This window comes from Crocuta crocuta, unplaced genomic scaffold (assembly GCF_008692635.1).
Source record: "Crocuta crocuta isolate KB4526 unplaced genomic scaffold, BGI_CrCroc_1.0 scaffold7, whole genome shotgun sequence".
Taxonomy (NCBI): domain Eukaryota; kingdom Metazoa; phylum Chordata; class Mammalia; order Carnivora; family Hyaenidae; genus Crocuta; species Crocuta crocuta.
Window position 1 is genome coordinate 9199800 of NW_027531904.1, and position 23066 is coordinate 9222865.

The 23066-nt window shown below is 44.3% G+C and overlaps 1 protein-coding gene across 1 annotated transcript in view; it reads left to right on the top strand.

The window, feature by feature from the left end:
* Window positions 1–23066, top strand: part of ADAMTSL3 (ADAMTS like 3) — a 292158-nt gene that overhangs the window by 247542 nt on the left and 21550 nt on the right. The window contains exon 28 of the mRNA XM_077774280.1: window positions 20185–20367. Within this exon, the coding sequence (XP_077630406.1) occupies window positions 20185–20367 (183 nt within the window). The remainder of the gene's footprint in view (window positions 1–20184; window positions 20368–23066) is intronic.

Sequence of the window (23066 nt, forward strand, 5' to 3'; positions counted from 1 at the left end):
TGCTCTTAAAAAAAATTTTCTTTTCTTGTACAAAACGGAGGAAGTATTGAACGTGTGTCCTCTCTGCCACCTTCTGGTAAGAAAGGAAAAGCTCATCCAAGAAAAATGACCTGTAAATCTTAATAGCTGGGTAGTTTTCCTTCTAGTGTTCATGGTTGGTAAAAACATCCTGTATCTTATAATTTCCTGTGTATTCTCTGTTGCTCGTTTTTCTCTCTCATCAAGCGCATCAGCAGGTACAGCCAAACCAGGTGCCTGTTCTCACATCTTCCTGTGTGGCAGGTTCCTCTTGACGTCCCACACCGGAAATTCTGCTTGTGAGGGTAGCCCTCGTATCAAGGCAGAGATAGTTACTAGAATGTACGCTGTGGCTTCGTTTATAATAATAAAGAGAAAAAGGGAAAGAGAGAAATGAAAAGAGAAAGGAAAAAAATGTGCAAAGAAACAACCTAAATCTTTCTCAGCAGGAGGAAGAGCCCGTGAAAATATATTCATTTCCTAGAATACTATACATTAGTAAAATGAATAAATTAGAGCTACTGGTATTAACATTGATAAACCTTTAAAACATACTCTTTCAGGGGCGCCTGGGTGGCTTAGTCGGTTAAGTGTCCGACTTTGGCTCAGGTCATGATCTCACGGTTCGTGGGTTCGAGCCCCGCGTCGGGCTCTGTGCTGACAGCTCAGAGCCTGGAGCCTGTTTCAGAGTCTGTGACTCCCTCTCTCTCTGACCCTCCCCTGCTCAGGCTGTCTCTCTCTCTCTCTCTCTCTCTCCTAGAAATAAATAAAACATTAAAAAAATAATAAAATAAAACACACTCTTTCAAGGGACGCCTGGGGGGCTCAGCTGGTTAAGCATCTGACCTCGGCTCAGGTCATGATCTCACAGCTGGTGAGTTCGAGCCCCACGTTGGCTCTGTGCTGACGGCTCAGAGCCTGGAGCCTACTTCAGAATCTGTGTCTCACCCTCTCTCTGCTCCTCCCCTGCTCACACTCTCTCTCTCTCTCTCTCTCTCAAAAATAAATAAACATTAAAAAAATTTTAAATTATAAAACATAATCTTTCAAGAAGGGTACAAAGAAGATTCGATGGAGGAGAGCATTATCTTTTCCACAAATGGGCTGGTTCTACTGGACATCTGCTTGTGAAAGAATGTAGTGGAAATCCTACCCCAGGTCATATACAAAACGTAACTCACAGTGAACTGAAAACCTAAATTTAAGAGCTAACACTATGAAATGCTCAGAATTAAAAGAGGCACAATTTTTTGTCACCTTGGGTTAAACAATGATTTCTTAGGACACAAGCACCAAGAGGAACGAGTAGATAAATGCTTTTCTTCAAACTGAAAAACTTTTAAGCTGCACAGGACACTGTCAGGAAAGTGTCAGGACATCTCACGGAATGAGTGAAAATGTTTGCAAGCCGTATATTTGGTAAGAGAGTGTCTAAAATATAAAAGAACTCTCGCACCTCAGCAATAAAAAGACAACCCCGTGTAAAATGGACAAATGGCCTGAGTGGACACCGCTCCAGAAACGTAAGGGTCACCAATAAGCACGTAAAAAGATGCTCACTGTTATGCGTCATCATGAAGATGTCAGTCAAAACCACAGTGAGATGCCACTGTCCACACCGTGGCGGCTGTGATCAGAAGGACAGATACTCAAAGTGTGGACAACGTGGAGAGGTCAGAACCCTCTTGCACCACAGGTGGGAATTTAAAATCATGCAGCTGTTTTGGAAAATAGTCCGGAAGTTCCCCCAAAAGTTAAGCCCAGCAACTCCAGCCCCAGGGGTTTATATACCCAACATATACCAGTGAAAATACACGTCCCCACGAAAACTCGTGCATGGGCACCGATAGCAAAGGGTAGGAGTAACTTCAGTGTCTGCCAGCTAACAAACGGATAAACATGCAGTGTATCCATCCGATGGAATTTTCTTTGGCCGTAGAAAGGAATGAAGGGCTGATACATGCCGAAACACGGATGGATCTCAAGAAACTACAGTAAGTGAAAGAAGCCAGACACAGAGATCTCATATTGTGTAATTACATTTCCATGAAATGTCTAGAACAGGCAAATCCTTAGAGGCAGATAAGAGGCCGCCAGTGACTAAGGAGACTGGAAAATGGGGAGTGATGACTAACAGGCACGCGTGCCTTTGGGGAGATGAGAATGTTCCGGAATGATCGGGTAGTGATGGTTGCACAGCTTTATGAGTATGCTAAAGAAATCACTGAATTGTACACATGGAAGGGTGAATTTTATAGTCTGTAAACCCTATCTCATTAAAACTGTAATCATAAGACCCCCAATATGATAGAACTACAGAATTTTAAACCCTGCAACACAACCATAAATGTTCTTTATCAGCATATAAATATCCGGCAAAACTGTACAGAGATTCACAGGAAGGAAACACTCCAGTGTGAGGATTGTTGGTACTCCTGGGAGAGAAGAAGTTTGGGGAAGGAACCTCAGCCCGGCTATACCTTACTGCTTAGCCGGGAACTAAAGCAAATATCGTCCAGTGTGAATGTGCACTCATTTTGCATAATAGACCCGCGGTTATCTGATCTACTGGTATTTTGGATTCCCCTCCCAGCCTGGCCTCTGCCATGCTGCGAGACAGCGGCCCTGTCACCTACGCACCCCAGCCTGTGGTTTTCTGTTACAGGGTAATGGATTAGGGCACATGACCAGCAAGACTCCTTCCAGCCCTAAAATTCTATCCCGGACCCCTGGCCTTTAGCAGGAATAGGGGACCAATTGAAGCAAAAGTAGGGAAAATGCTTGAACTAAGATGCCTACCCAGTCAGGGCTTAGAACTGAGTGCCAGTAAGCATCCTCACCCAGTACCGGGAAGACTGAGGAGGGAACCCAGTAAGAAAATCTCCGTCTAAATAGCCAAAGGGGAGATGGTGGGGGGCTTGGGGGACACGGCCGAAGGGGATGAAGACGTACACAACACTTCCAGTTATAAAATAAAGAAGTCATGGGGATGAAAAGTACAGCACAGGAAATAGTCAATAGGACTGTAATGCGTTTATCGTACTGAGCATTTCATAGTGTGTATCATTGTTGAATCGCCAGGATGTACGCCTGAAACTAACTTAATGTTATATATCAACTATATTTCTATTATGATTTTTTTAAATGAGAACAAAAAGGTAGATACCATGTCCTGCTTGGTCAAGGGCCTGCTTGAAGCTAGAACCCCAGCCCAAGGAAAACACGTTTACCTCCATGATGACTCAGAAGCTATGGTGGTAATAAAAAGGAAGGAACCAGATAATGTAAGAATCTGTGACTTGGTGAAACCAGAATTCGATCATTTGAAAATGTCTTTCATTTACTTACAAGCTGATGGTTAAGGCAAAACAAGTTCACTGGAGGACAGTTACTCCAGAGGGTGACTTGAAGCAACTTGGATGGCCTTGCATGGAAACCAGTCAGGCCTTGGTCTCAGGACTTAAGTAAGGAGGGATCTTGGAAGTCTGTGAGTCTAGCCCTTACATGCTGAAAACAAGACCCAGAGAAGAGAGACCTGACCAGAGTAATGAATCCAGTCCACGGAAAGGGCTCGGGGAAAACCCCAGCACCGCCTCTGAGGCTGGCGCTACTTCTGTTCCAAACACATCCCCTGGTTTGTGTTTTCTGGGCTCATTATGAAAAGTGACACATCCTGGGGCGCCTGGGTGGCTCAGTCGGCTAAGCGTCCAACTTCAGCTCAGGTCATGATCTCGCGGTTTGTGGGTTCAAGCCCCACATCAGGCTCTGTGCTGACGGCTAGCTCAGAGCCTGGAGCCTGCTTCGGATTCTGTGCCTCCCTCTCTCTGCCCCTCCTCTGCTCACACTCTGTTTCTCTCTCTTTCTCAAAAGTAAATCAATATTACCGAAAGAAAAAAGTTACACATTCTAAAATAATTAGAAAGCATAGCCAGGTATTAAGAAGCAAAGAAATTCCCATAATCTCATCACAGAGACACAACCATCATTTCTACCTTGTTACAGTCCCGTAACCCTTACTCATTAAGTCAAAGAATGTTCTCAGGATGCTGAAAGAAAATCCTAAGTATCATTTAATTGCTGCACAATGGAATGTAGCACAATTAAGCCATTCCCTTATTTAGGGAAACCATGAGATCACGACCTGAGCCGAAATCAAGAGTCAGATGCTGAACTCACTGAGCCTCCCAGGCGCCCCAAGTTATTCTTATTTTTGATGATGAGTTTTGATGGATTTTCAACATGCTCCTTAGGAGATGCTGTGGTCAGCACACACTCCTCCTTCGCTGTTTGCAACAGAGCCTCTCTCCGCATTAGACTCAACTGCTATGTGCCAACAAACCAGGGCTGGCCTGGTGACACCTATGTCCCAGATCCTCAATTAATGACACATCCATTGCTAGATGCCAGATATGCCTCCTCCTCTGGGATAAATCAGAAGCACGGAATCTTAATTTAAAACCCTGAGTCACTGGCCCAACAATCCAATGGATGACCCAAATACAATTCCACTGATTTCAGTTTATGGCTATGCAGCTTCTTTCCCCTCTAACTTTTCATCTGGAAGCTGAAGGCTCTTTCTAAAACACAGATTGGCTCACACCACTCTCCTGCTTCAAACGTTCTCTGTCTCCCCACTGCCAGTGAAATGAAGTCCAAGGGTTTGAACCTGACATTCAACGTCCTTCACAATCTGGTCCCCACTTATGCTTCCAGAACCACCTCTCCCCACTCATCTTCACACCCTCTGCCTTAAGTCACATGGATCTGCCTGTGGTTTTGCAAATAAGCCAGGAGCTTTCGTGTTTCTGTGCTTTTGCATATATGCTCCTGCTTCTGCTTGAAATGGCCTTCCTTTTTGTTCCAAGGGGCTTGGTTATAACGCCATCTGTTCTGTAAACCTCTGATCCTTTAGAAGCTTAACTATTCGCCCCTGTAGGTGTCTGACGTACTTCGCAAACACTTAGCTTTCTGCATTTCTTATACCATAGTTTCCTTGTCTGTAAAGCTGCGGACACCAGGTCTCATTGCTGTCTGTACGCTAAAGATTGGGCTTCGTGGACGCCTAGTGAGCTTGCTGAATGGATGGAAGAATGCATGGGATTTCCAGCCACCTGTGACTGACTGTTTGATTGAATGTGGCATTAAGAGAGGAGAATGTTGGGAAGGCTTCTGAATCACGGACAGAAGTGGGAAAAGCGAGGGATGATGGGTAGCCTGTCTGAGAGGGAGAAATGGTTTTAAACATACTTCAAAGTAACTTCAGCTATTTCAAGAGTTGTATGTGGTTTAAAAAAGAGGTAAACATAATAAACAAGTGGGAGTATGTTTCAAAAGCCATAGGTCAAGAAAAATAAGCTAGCTTTAATATGGTCAGAAGCCAGAAAATGTTTCCTTCATAAAACAGGAGCAAGCAGACAATCTTCAGGTTTTCTTTTTAAGAATTCTGAAAATAGTATGCAAAATTTTGTCAGTAAATGTCTCTTTATGGAGCAATGGTTCTTTTTCTGGAGAGAATCAAAGGGATTTGTGATTTAAAGATGTTAAATCATTACCGCTTAATCCCACAGTATATAATATAAGCCAGTGGCTGATGGGGGAAAATACTTGTCAGAGAGATGAGGCTACATATAGGAATTTAACCGCATCAGGGGCGCCTGGGTGGCTCAGTCAGTTAAGCATCCAGCTTCGGCTCAGGTCATGATCTCATGGTTCATGGGTTCGAGCCCCTGCATCGGGCTCTGTGCTGACAGCTCAGAGCCTGGAGCCTGTTTCAGATTCTGTATCTCCCTCTCTCTCTGACCCTCCCCTGCTCATGCTGTCTCTCAGAAATAAATTTAAAAAAAATTTTTTAAAGGAATTTAACCACATAATCTGGCCGCACCACAAAAATTTTCTCAAAATCCTCCCCTGTAAGGGTAATTAGTAAGCCCAGTAAAGAAAAAAGGCTAGTAATTCTGTTAGAGTCAACAAAACTTTAAGTATACTCCACAGCATTTTAACCATCAAAAAACTCCCATGATTAAGAAAACACTTTCAATGTATGTAATATGTTTCTTCTGAAACTGACCACCGTCTCTTAGGATGGGAAGCTTTCCCTCCCCCTCCTCATGTTATAGGGGACCAAGCAGCCCATCACCCCCCGGCCACCCAGGTGCCTCCCACCACCTGCTTCTACATATACTGTGGAGGGTTAATTCTGTAACTTCTGCCTACATCTTCCCTACCCTCTCCTGTCTAACAGTGATAAGGATGTAGAGCTTAGACCCACATCCCTGGTGGATTTTACTTTCTGGAAGGCAATTTGTGATAGGCATTTTGAGTTAAAGAAACTGTAATGCTTTATGACGTTATAAAAATGTTGAATGCCCTGCGATCCAGTAATTCCAATCCTGTTCATCTGTTTTAAAAAAATAATCTTGGGGCACCTGGATGGCTCAGTGGGTTGACTGTCTGACTCAGTTTCAGCTCTAGTCATGATCTCACGGTTAATGGATTTGAGCACCACATTAGGTTCTGTGCTGATAGTGCAGAGCCTCCTTGGGATAGTCTCTCTCCCTGTCTCTGCCCCTCCTTGCTCAAGCTCTGTCTCTCTCTTAATAAATAAATATATGTTAAAAAAATAAAAAATTAATAGAAACATCAACAATGCGAAAAAGTGATACGAACAAAAGTGTTCCTCACACCACTATACGTAATGATAAAGAGTAGAAGCTGCTAACGTCTCCCTAAATAAGGGCATGGCTTAATTGTGCTACGTTCCATTGTGCAGCAATTAAATGATACTTACGATTTTTCTTTCAGCATCATGAGAACATTCTTTGACTTAATGAGTAAGGGTTACGGGACTGTAACAAGGTAGAAATGATGGTTGTGTCTCTGTGATGAGATTATGGGAATTTCTTTGCTTCTTAATACTTGGCTATGTTTTCTAATTATTTTAGAATGTGTTACTTTCTTCTTTCAGTAATGTTTATTTTTGAGAAAGAGAGAGAGACAGAGTACGAGCAGGAGAGGGGCAGAGAGAGGGAGGCATAGAATCTGAAGGAGGCTCCAGGCTCCGAGCTGTCAGCAGAGCCCAATGTGGGGCTCGAACTCCACAAGATCATGCCCCTCCCCTGCTTGTGCTCCCTGTCTCTTGCAAAATGAAGTAAAAAAATTTTTTTAATTAAAAAAGAATAACTTGATGTGTTAAAGTCTGAACAGCCTATAACGTGNGGAACGGGATGAAGAAGAATCTGGACTTGAGACCAAAGAATGAGAGCCCCAGAGTGCCAACCAGAGAGAAGGGTGTCCAAACGAAGGCCTGAAGGAGCAATTAGGGAGTGCCACACCTTAGGGACAAAGGTTAGAGGCTCAGGTGTAGGCAACAAGCAGGACCTGACGTTGCCNCCCACCCCAGACACCCCACCGTTACCGCAGCAACCAGAAAGGGACACGGCAAATCGTGGGCTGTGTGGTAATGACTCCCCAGTCCCTCACCTCACCCTGGATAGACTTGCCCCAGATCTCTTTGTGTTCATACTTGGATTATTGATTAGTGGATTGAAAAGACTCATTTGCAAAACCATTTTCTGTTCTTCGAACATCTGCTGAAGCTCTATTCTGAATCCTCCTTGAGCAATGATTTTCTGCTCATCTTTGATCCACGTCGGTTCCCCATGTGGAGAAAACATGAGTCTACACAATCCAGAAGGAGCGAGAAATGCTAGAAGTTAGCTGAATATGCACAATGAAAAACAGAAAGGGCTATTCAAGAACCTATCAAACTTCATACTTACTGCTGAAAGCCTCTTGCTTGGGCGTATGTATGTCTGCAAATACTGAGTCACACGCGTGTTGAAGCCGCAGGGCACAGCTATTGTGGTCTGGTCCTGTTACCAACACCACTGTTCTCACCGTCAGGTGTCTACACCCTGCTTCTGTCTTTGGTCCCTCCAGCATGTTTCTGTGTCCTGAAAATGTCACAGACGTCCAGCCCCACGTTAACCTCCCTTCTTCACAGGCTAAAAACAGACTGAGCCATAAGGCCTTTTATTGCGTCATTTCTCCCCCTCTGCCCGTTCTTTCTGTGTCTTCGAAAAACCTTTCTTCCGGGCCCATTAACAGCCCGGTGGACAGGCCAGTGTCTTCCAACTGTCGATTGCATGGAGTCTTGTCAGGGATCCCCAGCCTTCCTTTCTGTCCTGCATACCCTCTCCCCCAACATACAGTTCAACCTCATGTTTTACAGTTTTATAATTGGACTTTCTTCATCAAAAAAAAAATTTTATTTTAGTTGATTCTGCTACTAGTAATGTTTGAGAGCCGCTGGCTGGCACGCTCGAGTAGGGACCCATCGCCAGTTTCTGCTCCTGAAATAACACACAGCCTCTCCACAGTTATATCTTATTTCAGATTTGAAGTAGCTTTCACCTCATGGTTTTTTCAATGCCGTATTTCTGATAGGAAGACTCGTGGCGCCCGTCTAAATTTTAATGTTGATAAAATTTGCAATTTGTGAAACCCGTGGAACCAGTGAAAGCCATCCACCGACGCATTCTTCTGCTCTCATTCCTTTGTCCCAACTGTGGCTTCCTAGAGTCAGGCCCTGAGGACCCACACAGGGCGGGGACTGAAGAAGAGAAAGTCATTTTGGAATTCAACCCCTAGAAAAAAAAAAGCATGAGGCCTTCTTGGTACCTTCTGAAAAAGCCATGTAGGACCTGGTGATGGAAGAAAATAGTCATTGTGGGGAAAACACCATAGGACCCGAATAGCATCTCAGCATCTCTGCTAACATTCCAGTGCAGGCGCCTCTCTGTTTCTGCTTATCTTTTCATTTATTGCATTTATCTTTTCATTTACTCCCCCTGGTTACATATTTGATAGCATAACAGTTATACATTTATTTCATGATACATAATATACTAAGATCATTTTATTATCAGGGACAACGTCAGTCAGCTCAGGTCCGGACATCACCTCCCTCTCCATCCACCCTGCCCCAGAGAGTCTGATTTAATTTGTCAGTAGTATGGCCTGACAGTGGGTTTGTTTATTTTTTCAAGTTCCAAAGGCAATTCTTTTTTTTTAATGTTTTTTTTTAAATGTATTTCTGAGAGAGAGAGAGACAGAGAGATAGCATGGGGTGGGGGGGCTCAGAGAGAGAGGGAGATGCAGAATCTGAAACAGGCTCCAGGCTCTGAGCTGGTTGTCAGAACAGAGCCCGATGTGGGGCTCGAACCCACGAACTGTGAGATCATGACCTGAGATGAAGTCGGATGCTTAACCGACTGAGCCACCCAGGCCCCCCTCCAAAGGCAATTCTAATGTGCATCCAAGGTTAAGAACCAATGCATTAGTCAATAAATGGGACCAAAGAGTCCCCTGGGGCTTATCTCAAATGTTATCTCAAAATGAGATACATCCTCAGCAAACGGTGGGTAACACGGAGTGGAGGAGAAGCTGGCTACGTGACAGGGCCTGCGTCCATGCTCGGGGCTCATTCTGAAGCTGGACTCAGGCATGTCAACAGCTGAGACCGCAGCCTTCAAAGGTCCACAGAGGAGGAATCAGCTTCAACATCATGAAGGGGCAGGGAAGAGAGGGTCTATGACGCATCTTTAAGAATGAGCAGAAATTTTCCAAGTGGTTAAGAAGAGTTGCCAGTGAAGATAACAATCCCCAGTGGAGAGAAGAGCCTATAGAAAATCTTAGCATCACACACAGCATGGCATGTTTGGAGAATAGTGAGGCCCCGGGGGGATTAGCTCTTGTTAGCAGTTGGTACCCATGAAATGAAAGGGATTTTGTGCCTTTATCCTCCAAGAAAAGTACAAGTTGTGGAGCTAGGAAAACTGGATCGGATTCCCCACCATTGCTAGGGAGAGAGGAGCCACTTTATGGAGAAGGTGGGGGCAGCCCAGGAAAATAGAGAAGAGCCAGGACCTTGAGGGAGGTGGAAAGGAGCCTTGAAGGATCAGCCCAGCCTTGTGATGTGCCCCCAGGAGCTCCTCTTATGGTTTGAATGTGGTGGTGATAGCAGCAGGACCAACTTCAAGGTCATGGCGCACGGCTTCCAAATGAGCAATACTTTCAGTGTAGCCATGAGGGACCGTCTCCCAGCTGTTTGTTCATCACATCCTGACGTTACACTGAGAGACTCTCAGGCTTGCTGTTGATCAGGAAAGGCCTCCAGATTGTCCCAGGTGGGTCCCCGTCTGAGCTGTAGTTCTGGAATTCTCTGTATCAGAGTGAGTGACTTACACCACTTGCGTATCTTCAGCATTGATTGGCACCAACTTTGACTTTGAGTCTTGTTCTTCAGGAAACCACTGGAGGGTTTCGATTTTGAGACAATGTGTGGAATAACTTTTCTGGGCCTTTTCTAGCCCACCAATGAGACCCTGGAGGACAGTATCCAGTGGTGGGCACTCATGGGATATGACTGGTAAACTTCAAGACAACTGTCCAGTCCCAAGCAAAGCAAGGTTCCTGAGAGGTCAGGATGACCCAACCAGCAGGAGACATGTTCATCCCCTTCCCTCAATGTCAGAAGGAACATATATCTTTTTAATGTTTTATTTATTTCTAGGAGAGAGAGAGAGAGAGAGAGAGAGAGAGAGAGAGACANAGATTGCAGATGGCATTGTCTCTGACCCCCGGCAGTTCCAGAGGCTGGAAATCCAGGAGCCTTCTAGAACTGACTTCTGGCAGTTATGGGGGCTTACACTGGGCTGGACCCGCTGCCTCTGACTATGTACTCATCTGCTATGCGCTGTCTCTCTCTCTCTGTCTCTGTCTCTCTCTCTCTCTCTCTCTCCCTTCCATCGACTAGGNATATTTTAAAAGCTACTGAGGAAAGACTCTTGAATATGGAAATGGGGACAGATTCTGTGACCCACATTGTTTATAATTCCTCCGATTAAACTGGTGGGCCACCTGGTTATGGCAGTCTGTTGACACCATTTTGCTAGAGAAGAGAAAGTACATCAGCAGCTCAGGAGAACTCAGGAAAGTTCTGCAGTTGGTAAAAGCCATACTCTCACATTTGTTGGAAGTTCTGGGTATGGGATCATTGATGGATCGTCCTTTATATCCAAAAAGCATAGATTACATATTGCCAGAAAGAACAGAAGGGTGTGCAGTTAACTCAAAATGGGGACATTTTGTACCAAATTTAGTACATGGTGAACCCTGAGCCCACATTGAAGAAGACTGTATATGCTGTTTGTGCTGCTCGTGTTGAGGTGTTTGTCTCTGACGCTGAAATGGTGACCACTTTCTTCTTTTATTTATTAGTAATGTCTCCCCTTCTGGTTTGTCTATGCTGTGTTCAATTTGCCTCTTATCCTATGAGTTGACAATATTACTTCTTCATAGTCCTTGGAGGTCACTCATGGTAGTTTAAATTTCCTGTTGTCACGTGTGAGAAAAATCCAGAATGTTGTATGAGTGTTGAGTAGCTTGGGGAAATACAGAAATGAACAAAACCCTACAGGTATAATATCTGTGATACATTGATATAAAAATCTAGCATTGTAGAGCCGTTGGAGCGGGCCAAGGATTTTGTAGTGTGGAATGTTTCATGGGCCTTTCAAGAGTGAGGGATATTTGTTTTTAAACAGTGACTATTTTAAAGACGCCCAGAGGTGCAGGCTTTCTGCAAACACATGTTTTACAGCCCCTCCAGAGCTGAACGTTTTTTCCGCTGCATTTGCCTTCCAAAAACGATTCCAGCATTGTGGACACGGAACACGAAGTAACTCAGAGTTTAAACTATTTCTGACATTCTGTCACTGCTTCAACAGAGCACACATTTGTTATGTTGAGAGATCGTCGAGTGCGCTGGTCGGAAGGATCTCGTATAAATTTCCTCCTGCCTCTTCTGTTCTTCGAATGTGTTCATATGGGCAGTGATGCTTCTAGGTGCTGACATGCAGGGTCAGCTTCTTTTTTATCCACATGGGAGACCTTCGTCTCCTTTTGCATCTCAAAACCTCCAGGTTCTGCTTTGCTCCCTGTAACTGCCAGTTCAGGGAGAATGTCACTGTGTGTGCAAACCCAGTATCGCACCCTTGTCATTCGGGGATTGCAGACGGCATTGTCTCTGACCCCCGGCAGTTCCAGAGGCTGGAAATCCGGGAGCCTTCTGGAACTGACTTCTGGCAGTTATGGGGGCTTACACTGGGCTGGACCCGCTGCCTCTGACCATGTACTCATCTGCTATGCGCTGTCTCTCTCTCTCTGTCTCTGTCTCTCTCTCTCTCTCTCTCTCCCTTCCATCGACTAGGATACAAAACTCCATCCCTTGACTGCCTTCTACTCATAGCAGGAGATCCATCAATACCAGGCATTTGGCAATCTTTTAAAGCAAGGCTGAGGCTTGAGAGATCATGGCAAAGGCATCCATCTCCTCATCCCTCCGCTCCCTGTTATCTCTCCTCCCCACCTACCCCCCTCTGCTTTCCCCCACCCCTAGGATTGCCGTAGGGACTCCAGATTCTTCTCTCCCTGTTATGTGGTCCTGGCCTACAGATGCACGCATCTAAATCTTGCAAGATATTCTGAAGGAAGAGCATCCACCCTCTCTGGAAGACAGCTGGAGGGGCACCTGGGGGCTCAGTCGGTGAAGCGTCCGACTTCAGCTCGGGTCATGATCTCATGGTTTGTGAGTTCAAGCCCCGCATCGGGCTCTGTGCTGACAGTTCAGAGCCTGCAACCTGATTCTAATTCTGTCTCTCCCTCTCTCTCTCTCTCTCTCTCTTAAAAATAAATAAAGATTAAAAAAAAAAAAAAAGACAGCTGAAGTTATACAGAAGAAAACAATTTCCCCAGCCTGTAGTTGGTTCTATCGAATTTATTTATCTTTAAGTTTATTTATTTATTTATTTTTGAGAGACATGGAGTACAAGCAGGGGAGGGGCAGAGAGAGAGAGAGAAGGAATCCCAGGCAGGCTCCGCACCGTTAGCACAGACCCCACACGGGGCTCGAACTACACGAAACTGTGAGATCATGACCTGAGCAGAAACCAAGAGCCAGAAACTTAATCAATGGAGCCCCCTAGGCACCCCAATTCTGTTGAATTTACTTAACAAGCCTGCTGCGTGTGGGGCACTGCCCAGGGGCTTCTGGGCCCAGGGCCAGGTCTCAGCCCTGGGGAAGCTCACGGCTGAGATCCAGTCCCTGGCAGAGTGCTGGTGCACATGTGACATCTCCAGGGTGCTGGCTGGATGAATAAACCTGCAGTGAATTAAAGGTGTAGGGGATTTCAGGGGAGGAGGCTGGCCTCGGTGACATTTATGTTGTCCCCTACACCGACTGATGTAAGCAGAGGCACCAGGGACTTAAAGCACCTGGGACGTAACCGTGCATCAGAATGACTTGTGCCCAAAATGGACTAAAAAAAAATCACACTGGGGGGCTTTTCTGTTTTTAAACTAAAGGTGCCCCCTGAGGCTCTGAGGCCAGGAGAGTCCCGTGACAGGCTGTGCCCCCAAAGCCAAATCCCCCTGGAGCTGTCTGATCAGCCAGGGCTGTAAAATACTATAGATGGAGGGAGAGGGAGGCTTTACCCACAGATGTTTGTTTCTCGCAGTTACAGAGGCTCGGAAGGCCAAGGTCAGGGTGCCAGCACACTCGGTGTCCTGGGGGGGACCCCTTCCTGGCTTACAAAGGGCGTCTTCTCACTGTGTCTTTGCGTGACGGAGGGGGACTCCTCCCATCTTTCCTCCTTTGCCCATTTTTAAATTGAGTTATTTGTTTATTTGCTATTGACTTGTAGGAGTTTCTTATATATTCTGGAGATTAACCCCTTGTTAGATAAGTTGTTTACAAATACTTTCTCCCATTCTGTAGGTTGTCTTTACGTTTTGTTGTTTCCTTTGCTCTACAGAAACTTTTTACTTTGATGTAGTCCCGTCTGTCTATTTTTCCTTTTGTTGCTTATGCTTTTGGTGATCCAAGAAATCATTGCCCAGACTAGCGTCAAGGTTTTCTCCTGCTTTTCTTCTAAGAGTTTTAGTTTCAGGTCTTAACGTTTGTCTTTAATCCATTTTATTACACATATATTATATATATTGTGTGTATGATGTAAAAAGGGGTCCGATGTCATTCTTTTACAAGTAGGTATCCAGTTTTCTCAACACCATATGTTGAAGAGACTATCTCTTCCCCTTTGTGTGTTCTTGGCACCTTTGTCAAAGATCAGTTGACCATATTTGTGTGGTTCTAATTCTGGGTTCTTCTCTGTTCCATTGGTCTGTGTGCCTGTTATTTTAAAAAATTTTTAATGATTACTTATTTTTGAGAGAGAGAGAAAGTGGGCGAGGAAGGGACAGAAAGAGAGGGAGACAGAGAATCCAAAGGAGGCTCCTCGCTGTCAGTGCAAAGCCCAACGTGGGGCTCAAAGTCCACATACTGTGAGCTCATTACGTAAGCTAAAGTCTGATGCTCAACTGACTGAGCAACCCAGGTGCCCCTGTGTGCCTGTTTTTAATGCCAGTACTATTCTGCTTTGATTACTGTAGCTTTGTAATATATTTTGAGATCAGGAAGTGTGATGCCTCCAGCTTTGTTCTTTTTTTCTTAATGTTTCTTTGGTGCCTTCAGTGGATCCATACACATTTTAAGATTGTTTGCTTTGTTTCCATAAAAAAAAAAATCCCATTGGAATTTTGATGGGAATAGCATTGAATCTGTAGATTGCTCTGTATAGTACGTTTTTTTTATTTTTTTATTTAAAAAAATTTTTTTTAATGTTTTATTTATTTCTAGGAGAGAGAGAGAGAGAGAGCGTTAGCAGGGGAGGGTCTGAGAGAGAGGGAGGCACAGACTGAAACAGGCTCCAGGCTCTGAGCTGGCAGTCAGCACAGAGCCCGATGCGGGGCCCGAACCCACGAACCGCGAGATCATGACCTAAGTGAAAGTCGGGCGCTTAACCGACTAAGCCACCCAGGCGCCCCATTGTATAGTACAGACATTAAAACAAAACAGGACAGTCTTCCTGTCCATGAAAATGGGATGCCTTTCCATTTATTTGTATCTTCTTTAATTATTTGCATGGTTGCTTTGTACTTATCTCTGTGCAAGTCTTCCACCTTCTATGTTAAGTTTATTTCTAAGTATGATTCTTTCTGATGCTATTGTAAATGAGATTTTTTTTAAAATCTCCTTTTCAGATATTTCATTGTTAGTGTACAGAAATGCAACTGATTATTGTATGTTAATTTTGTATCCTTCAACTTTACTGAATTTGTTTATTTGGTGTTTGTATGTGTGTGTGTGTAGTCTTTAGGGATTTTACATAAAAGATTATGTCATCTGAAAGCAGAGATGATTTTACTTTCTTCTGACCCCGTGCCTTTAATTTCTTCTTCTTGCCTACGTACTCTGACTAGAACTCCCACTACAATTTTGAATACAGGTTTCAAGAGTGGGCGTATTTGTTTTTGTTTCTGACCTTAGAGGAAAAACTTTTAGTTTTTCATCATTGGATATGATAAAGGTGATAAGTTGTGAGCTTATCATATATGGTCTTTATTACGTTGAAGTAAGTTCCTTTGATATCTAATTTGTTGAGAGTTTTTATCATAAAAAGTGTTAGAGTTTGTTGAATACTTTTCCTGCATTTATTGAGATGATTATGTGGCTTTTATCCTTCATTCTGTTCCTATGATCTATATCACATTAATTAATTTACATGTTTCCCAGGGATAAAGCCCACTTGGTGATGTTATATGATCCTTTTAATGTATTATTGAATTCAGTTTGCCATGTTTTTTTTGCTTGAAGATTTTTATATCTGTGTTCCTCAGGGATGTTGGCCTGTAGTTTTCTTTCCTTGTAGCGTTTTTGTCTGGCTTTGGTAGCAGGACAATGTTGACCTCATAAAATGAGTTTAGAAGTGTTTCTTCCTAGGGGCACCTGGGTGGCTCAGTCAGTTGAGTGTCCGACTTCAGCTCAGGTCGTGACCTCACGGTTTGTGGTTTGAGCCCCACATTGGGTTCTGGCTGTCAGCACAGAGCCCACTTCAGATCCTCTGTCCCACTTTCTTTCTGTCCCCACCAAAATAAAAAGTAAACATTTAAAAAGTAGTGTTTATTCCTTTTAAGTGTTTTGGAATAACTTAGGAAGGATTATATTAAATCATCTTTAGAGCTTTGGTATAATTCATCAGTGAAGCCGTCTGGTCTTGGACTTCTGTTTGTTGGGAGGATTCAGATTACTGATTCAGTTTCCTTATACGTTATTCACACCTGTTGAGATTGTGTGTTTCTTCATGACTCAGTCTTGGTAGTTTGTATGTTTCTATGCATATATCATTTCCTCTAGGTTTGGTGTATAATTATTCAAATTACTCATAATTTGTGATCTTTTTGGTTTCTGTGTCATCAGTTTTCATATCTCCTTTTTCATTTTCTATTTTACTTATCTGAACTCTGTTATTATTTTTAGTACGGGTGATTAAGGGTTTGTCAGCTTATTTTCTCTTTTCAAAAAACAACTCTTATTTTTGTTAATATTTTCTATTGGTTTTCTGTTCCTTATTTTGCCTACTGCTGCTCTAATCCCTATGTTTTTTATCTTCCTTCTGCTAATGTTGGGTTTATTTTGTTGTTCTTTTTCTAGGTTCTTGAAGGATAAAGTTCGGTTGTTTGAGATCTTTCTTCTTTTGTAACGTAGGCATTTGTAAACTTCTTTCCTATTACCGCTTTTCTTATATCGCACAGGTTTTTTATGTCCTATGTTTATTTTCGTTTGTGTTAGATATTTTCTAATTTCCCTTTTGATCTCTTCTTTGACTCAGTGCTATGTCTCCCCTGCCTCTGCTGCCCACCTTGGTCTCTGCCACCCAACTGGGCCTGCTGACCCTTGTCCCCCACTTTCCTGGTTTTACATCACATCCAGGCTGCTATTTCTAAAGCACCAATATGGCATTTTCAGACTGTTTAAAATAATTATCGCTTAAAAGAATTCAGTCGTTTCCTATTTCCCTTAAAATAAATTCAACCAGATTCCTTACTCCGGGTAATAAACCTGCATTTGACGGACACCTGCTCAGCTCTCGGCTCATCTTCCCACACTCCCCTCCGGTGGCCTTTAAGCTCCAGTCATAATAAACTTCTGTGAGTCCCCAAGCGCGCTCTGTTTTCCTTTGTGTCTAGGACTTTATGCGCGCTGTTCCCTGGCCCTACAACAATCTCCCCACGACTCCTATCCCCTTCCCTTGCCCCGTTCCTCCTTGTCCCGGGGAATTAGCGCAGGCGTTCCCTCCGCGGGGGACCGTCCCACCCCTTCAGGCTGCATCACACGCAGCCTCCGTGTGACAGCACCCAGTGTATACCTTTATCAGAAGCCCTGATTTTTTACTGCAAGCCCCTCTTTCCTCCAAAGCCCTCCCTTAAAATCAAGTTTTGTTTTTTTCTTTTTCTTCTTCCTTTTGTTTAAAATTAAGTTTCTCGAGGAGCTTAGTTCACCATCATCTCCTTAGCACCAGCACAGTCTCGCGTGGGGTGGGCACTTGGGAAACATTTTCTGAATGAATGAATGAATGAATGAATGGATGGCCACTCCTGCCTTGTATTTCAGAACACAAAGTATGTGGTCAAAGCTGGACTCAAAAGAAAAGTAGTAGTTTTAAATATTTTAACTTTAAAATAAGCAAATTAAAATAAACTCAGAGACTTAGAAGTTTCCCTGTAAGCTAGAAATAAAAGGAAATTTCTTGGGTTTGACAACTACCAGAAGCCAAATCCGGGGCGCCTGGGTGGCTCAGTCAGTTAAGTGTCTGACTTCAGCTCAGGTCATGGTCTCATGGTTTGTGGGTTTGAGCCCCACTTTGGGCTCTGTGCTGACAGCTCAGAGCCTGATTAGGATTCCCTCCCTCCCTCCCTCTCTCTCTCTGCCCCTGTCTCGCTCACAAGTGTTCTCTCTTTCTCTGTCAAAATAAATAAACTTAAAAAAAAAAAAGAAGTTAAAGCAAACATCATACTTAAGGAAGAAGTTTTAGTAGTATTCTCTTTAAAGTTGGAAATGAGGCATATATGCCCACTGTAACCCATATAATTCAGCATTGTTGTTAGAGACCTTCATCAGTGCAAAGCAGTAGTTAGAATAATAGGTCTAAATATTGGAAAAGAACAAGTAAAAATGTCACTCTGTGTAAATATGATTGTTTACCTTTAAAAAAAAAACAAATCAACTGAAAACTACTCAAGGTACAATTGACCCTTGAACAACACCAGTTTGAACTGCATGGGCCTATCTGTAAGGGGATTTTTATTTTTTATATAAACACAGGCTAGCCATGTAAATGTATTTTCTCTTCCTTATGGTTTTCTTAACAACATTTTTTCTCTAGCTTACTCCAGTGTAAGAACACAACAGAGAACATGTATAACACACAAGATACATGCAGTCGACCTTGTATGTTATTGACAGAGCTTCCCTAGTCAAGTTTTGGGGGCGTCAGAACTACATATGGAATTCGACTATGTGGGGGAGGGGGTCGACACCCGTGGTCCCCACCTTATTCACAGGTTAGCTGTAATGAAGTCCACTAAGACGACAATACAAGAGAAATCTCCAAGTGTTCATAGCTTTGCATAGCTTTGTTGTCAGCCATAAACAATGATAACATCTATTTTTAAAGAGCCTGCTTATTATTGTGTCAATAAAAACTGTAAGGTGCATAGGAAATAATTTATCAAGAAATATGCAAGACCTACCTACATCGTGGTTAAGAGTTCGGTTCTGGAATGAACTATGTGGGTGTGAATCTTGGCTCTTGTGTTACCCAGCGGACAACCTTTGGAAAGTTTGACGGCTCTGTGTGTATGTGTGTGTAGAAGAAATAACTAACAAGACATATGGACGTGCGGTTAGCACTTCTATGCGTACATAGTTTGCAGCCTCATGTTGACCTGGCCAGCTTCTCAGCTGCCAGGTGGAGCTAATAGGAAGTACCTCCCGGCTGGTGGGGGGGGGCGGGGCGTAAACCGTGGGAAGTCAGGTGCCACAGCTTTGGTGGAGTGCTTGCTTTGTCTACAGTAAGGACTTTGCATTGCATCGGGTTCTGTGCTGATGGCTCGGAGCCTGGAGCTGCTTCCGGTTCTGTGTCTCCCTCTCTCTCTGCCCCTCCCCAGCTCACACTCCCTCTGTCTCTCTTTCTCTCTCTTTCAAAAAATAAATAAATAAACATTAAAATGTTTTTTTTAAAAAAGAGAGAACCAAGAGAGGTTCCTCTGAGTTTTGCACTTCACAGACCAGCAAAATGCTAAGACCTCTCAAGATCTGGCGGAAGAAATTCTTTCGATTTCTCATGTGCTTATAGTCTTTGCATCTCCCTACATCCACCCAGACTTGAAACTCAACACTTCTTTGTGTTCCCTGAAAGTTTTCTCTCTCACAAAAGCTTTAATGACAAGGTTTTTTCCCTAGAGATTTAAAAAAAAAANCTCAACTGACTGAGCCACCCAGGTGCACCAATGTTTATTTATTTTTGAGAGAGAAACAATGCAGGCAGGGGAGGGAGAAGACAGAGAGAGGGAGACACAGAATCCAAAGCAGCTCCAGGCTCTGAGCTGTCAGCACAGAGCCTCACGCGGGGCTCGAACCCACAAACTATAAGATCATAACCTGAACAAAAGTGAGACATTTCACCCACTGAGCCGCCCAGGTGCCCGTCCCTAAAGATTTTATATATATATTTTTTTTTTCTGAAGGAGGAGCGTTTTGTTGCCTATGCACAGCAAACAACTTAAAGATTCACATTAGATATTTTTGTTTTCTGGAGACTCCTCTGTGTTAACCCACCTCTGGGAACTTCTCTCTTGTCTCCACCTCCAGCTCCACCACCTCTTTTCCAAGCACCCTTCCACCATCCCCACTCAGCTTCACGTTGCTTTCCTTTCCTGATACAGAGCAATCCCGCCCTCTTTGGCTCCCAGGGACTCACGTACATAAACCAGTCAGGTCCACCGTAGGCCAAAGCCCTTTGCTTTCAGGGGACATCCCACCTGCGTCAAGTTGCTGCAGACCTAGAAGCAGCCACGTCTCCTACTCTATGTAATTCAGTCCATTCGCTGCCGCGTGGTCAGAATGTGAACGGTATTTGTCCTATGGTTGTTCTATGGCCCTGTTCTTAAAGGAATTTGCCTTTTGTCATATTTGTTTTTATCCCAAAGGTGTCCCTCAGCCTAATATAACTTGGTTGAAGAGAGGAGGACCTCTGAGTGACAATATTTCCTTGCTTTTCAATGGATCCCTGTTGTTGCAGAACGTTTCCCTTGAAAACGAAGGAACCTACGTCTGCACAGCCACCAACCCTCTAGGAAAGGCAACGGCAACGTCTACACTCCACTTGCTGGGTAAGTGTCTGGTGCTTCTGGTTCAAGGGCTTCCCGTAATACGTACAAGGTTTCGTCCGTGCTGGACTTGCGGAGTAAACTCGAGGGACATTACGTGGTTGTAACCACGCTTGCCTCTGGCCACTTCCACACTGAGCCCTGCACCTGGCACTTGTCTTCTCGTAGAAGGCTGTGCCTTTCCTGCTACTACTTCTCTGCCCAAGTACCTACCGTGCCACATAGTTTTCTGCCCAGAATCAAGACCCTTCGTGTTCTGCCTGTATATTTGCTCATCTGCTGCCCCGACCCCCCATTCCAGGCCAGCAGTGAGCTCTGTTCTAGTCAGTGTGGTCTCCTCACCATCATCCAACAGAGCCCCCCACCCACATGCTGTTTCTCTACAAGTATGGCTTCCAGACACACTGCTCTCCAAGGAAGAGGTGTCCCTCACTGCCTTTCTCATGGGATAGATCAGGGCCAACTTCTGTCACTTGCACAGGAACTAATGCCTCCTGTGTAAATCCTCTGATTGCATCTGACTCTTTTGTCTGGTCTTACCGTTGGTATCGGAGCAAGTCCTAACACACATTGCTCTCCAGTTGTTTCCTCTTGTATTTATGTTTCCTCAGTTAAATTGCAGGTCCTTTAATTATAGAGACCGGGGTTTTTTTTGTTTTTGTTTTTGTTTTTGCAGCCCTGAGGATATAATATAGTTGGGGGCACACAGTAGGTTCTCCATAAATACTAATAAATTGAGTCTTAAGACACCTTACTGTTGGGTCTGTATTGTAATTTGGAGACGTTCATCACAATGTGCCCCTCGGCACAGGATGACAAGTTGTGGCTGCTCCTACTCTCTGTCGGGATAATATCTAAAGTTCATTCCCTTCCCCTACTTTCATCCCTTTTGTTTCTTAAATTCCACATGTGAGTGAAATCATATGATATTCATCTTTCTCTGACTGACTTATTTTGCTCAGGATAATACACATTGTTGCAAATGGTAAGATTTCATTCTTTTTGATCACCGAGTAGTAGGGGAAGGAAAAATAAGATACAGAGAGGGAGGCAGACCATAAGAGACCTTTAAAGACAGAGGGTTTCTGGAAAGAGGTGGGTGGGGGATGGGCTACCTGGGTGATGAGCATTAAGGAGGGCACTTGTTGGGGTGAGGGCTGGGTGTTATACGGAAGTGATGAATCACTGGAGTCTTCTCCCTAAACCAATACTACACTGTATGTTAACACTGTTTAAGTTGAGTTTAATAAATTAATTAAAAATATATATCTGGAGTTCAGCAAATTCTTGTCACCAACATGGGCTTTAAATTGTTGAGGTTTTAGGACTCAATACATAATACTCCTCTTTCCCACCAGGGTTTGGAACCAAGTGAGAGTTGATCACAGAAGTCAGTCAGATGGACATTAGGGATCATTCCATAGTCTTGTCTGTAGCTCCAGCCCACCCCCCCACAGGTGTAGTAAGTGCTAAATACGTGCTTTACAGATGCATGAAATTGAGTCATTGGTGGATGTGGCATGAGATTACTATAGAGTTCATTGCTAAACCAAAAGATGATGGAAAAGAACCTTCTTCATGGTGTTTCTTATTGGCAGTTGGAGGAGCCCAAGGACACGATGGGTGGGAGGTGCCCGTGTGGGGCTCGGAACTGTCATCCGGCAGGAAGCACTTTGATGTCCACTCAGTCCTCTGATACTTACATCAGCACAGGGTCAGGGGCAGTCATTTTTAATCCCGGCACTTAAATGAGGAGCACTGAAACTCACAGAAAGTTTTCCTAGAGCCCAAATATATAGCCTGCTCTTTATTTTGTTTTTAAATTTCTTAATATTTATTTATGTTTGAGAGAGAAAGACAGAGTGTGAGCAGGGGAGGGGCAGAGAGAGAGAGACACAGAATCTGAAGCAGCTCCAGGCTCTGAGCTGTCAGCACAGAGCCCAATGTAGGGCTCGAACTCATGGCCTGCAAGATCATGACCTGAGCCAAAGTCAGACAGTTAACCAACTGAGCCACTCACTCAGGCGCCCCTCTAGCCTTCTCTGTGAGCGTTCTTCACACTACCCGTCCTAGACTGTCCGTGCTGATCAGGAAGGCACTGGTGTACCTCCCTGTCTCCCTTCCCAAAGAGACCCTGTGGTCTTCGAGGATCTTAGAATGCAAGATTCTTAACCGATGGGCTTGGCCAAGCCTGTCGGATTGCTGCATGCCTTCCCCATGCTCTGAGAAGTGCCAGCCTCATCCCTTGCTTCTGCTCCTCTCCACTCCCGAACCTCCATGGTGGCCTCAGCTCCGCCCTGCACATCTCTTCCCTCAGGGGTCGCTCCCGCTAGCAGCTCATGACTTGGCTGACTTGGCTGGAATCAAGAGTGTCTCCCATTGCTCACTACATGGCATCCCTCCGCCACCCTGCCCTCATGCTTGAGCTCCACTGCCTTCCTGAAAGCCCACCCCCCATGTGAGGTCCCCTACAAAATGTCACCCGTTCTCCTGCTGCTCAGGTGCCTCTTGCGAGGAGGGGCTTTGCTGTTCTCAGCTGCTTCCTCCGGTCCCTTTCAGAATTACAGGGACTCCATTTTCCCCATCGTCTTAGGCTATAAGCCTTGAAAACATGCAGAGCCACCACGTGTTAACATAGCTGTTCTAACTAAACCCTGATAGCATCCTACACACCCCCACGAACCCCCAGGTGTGTGAGAGCC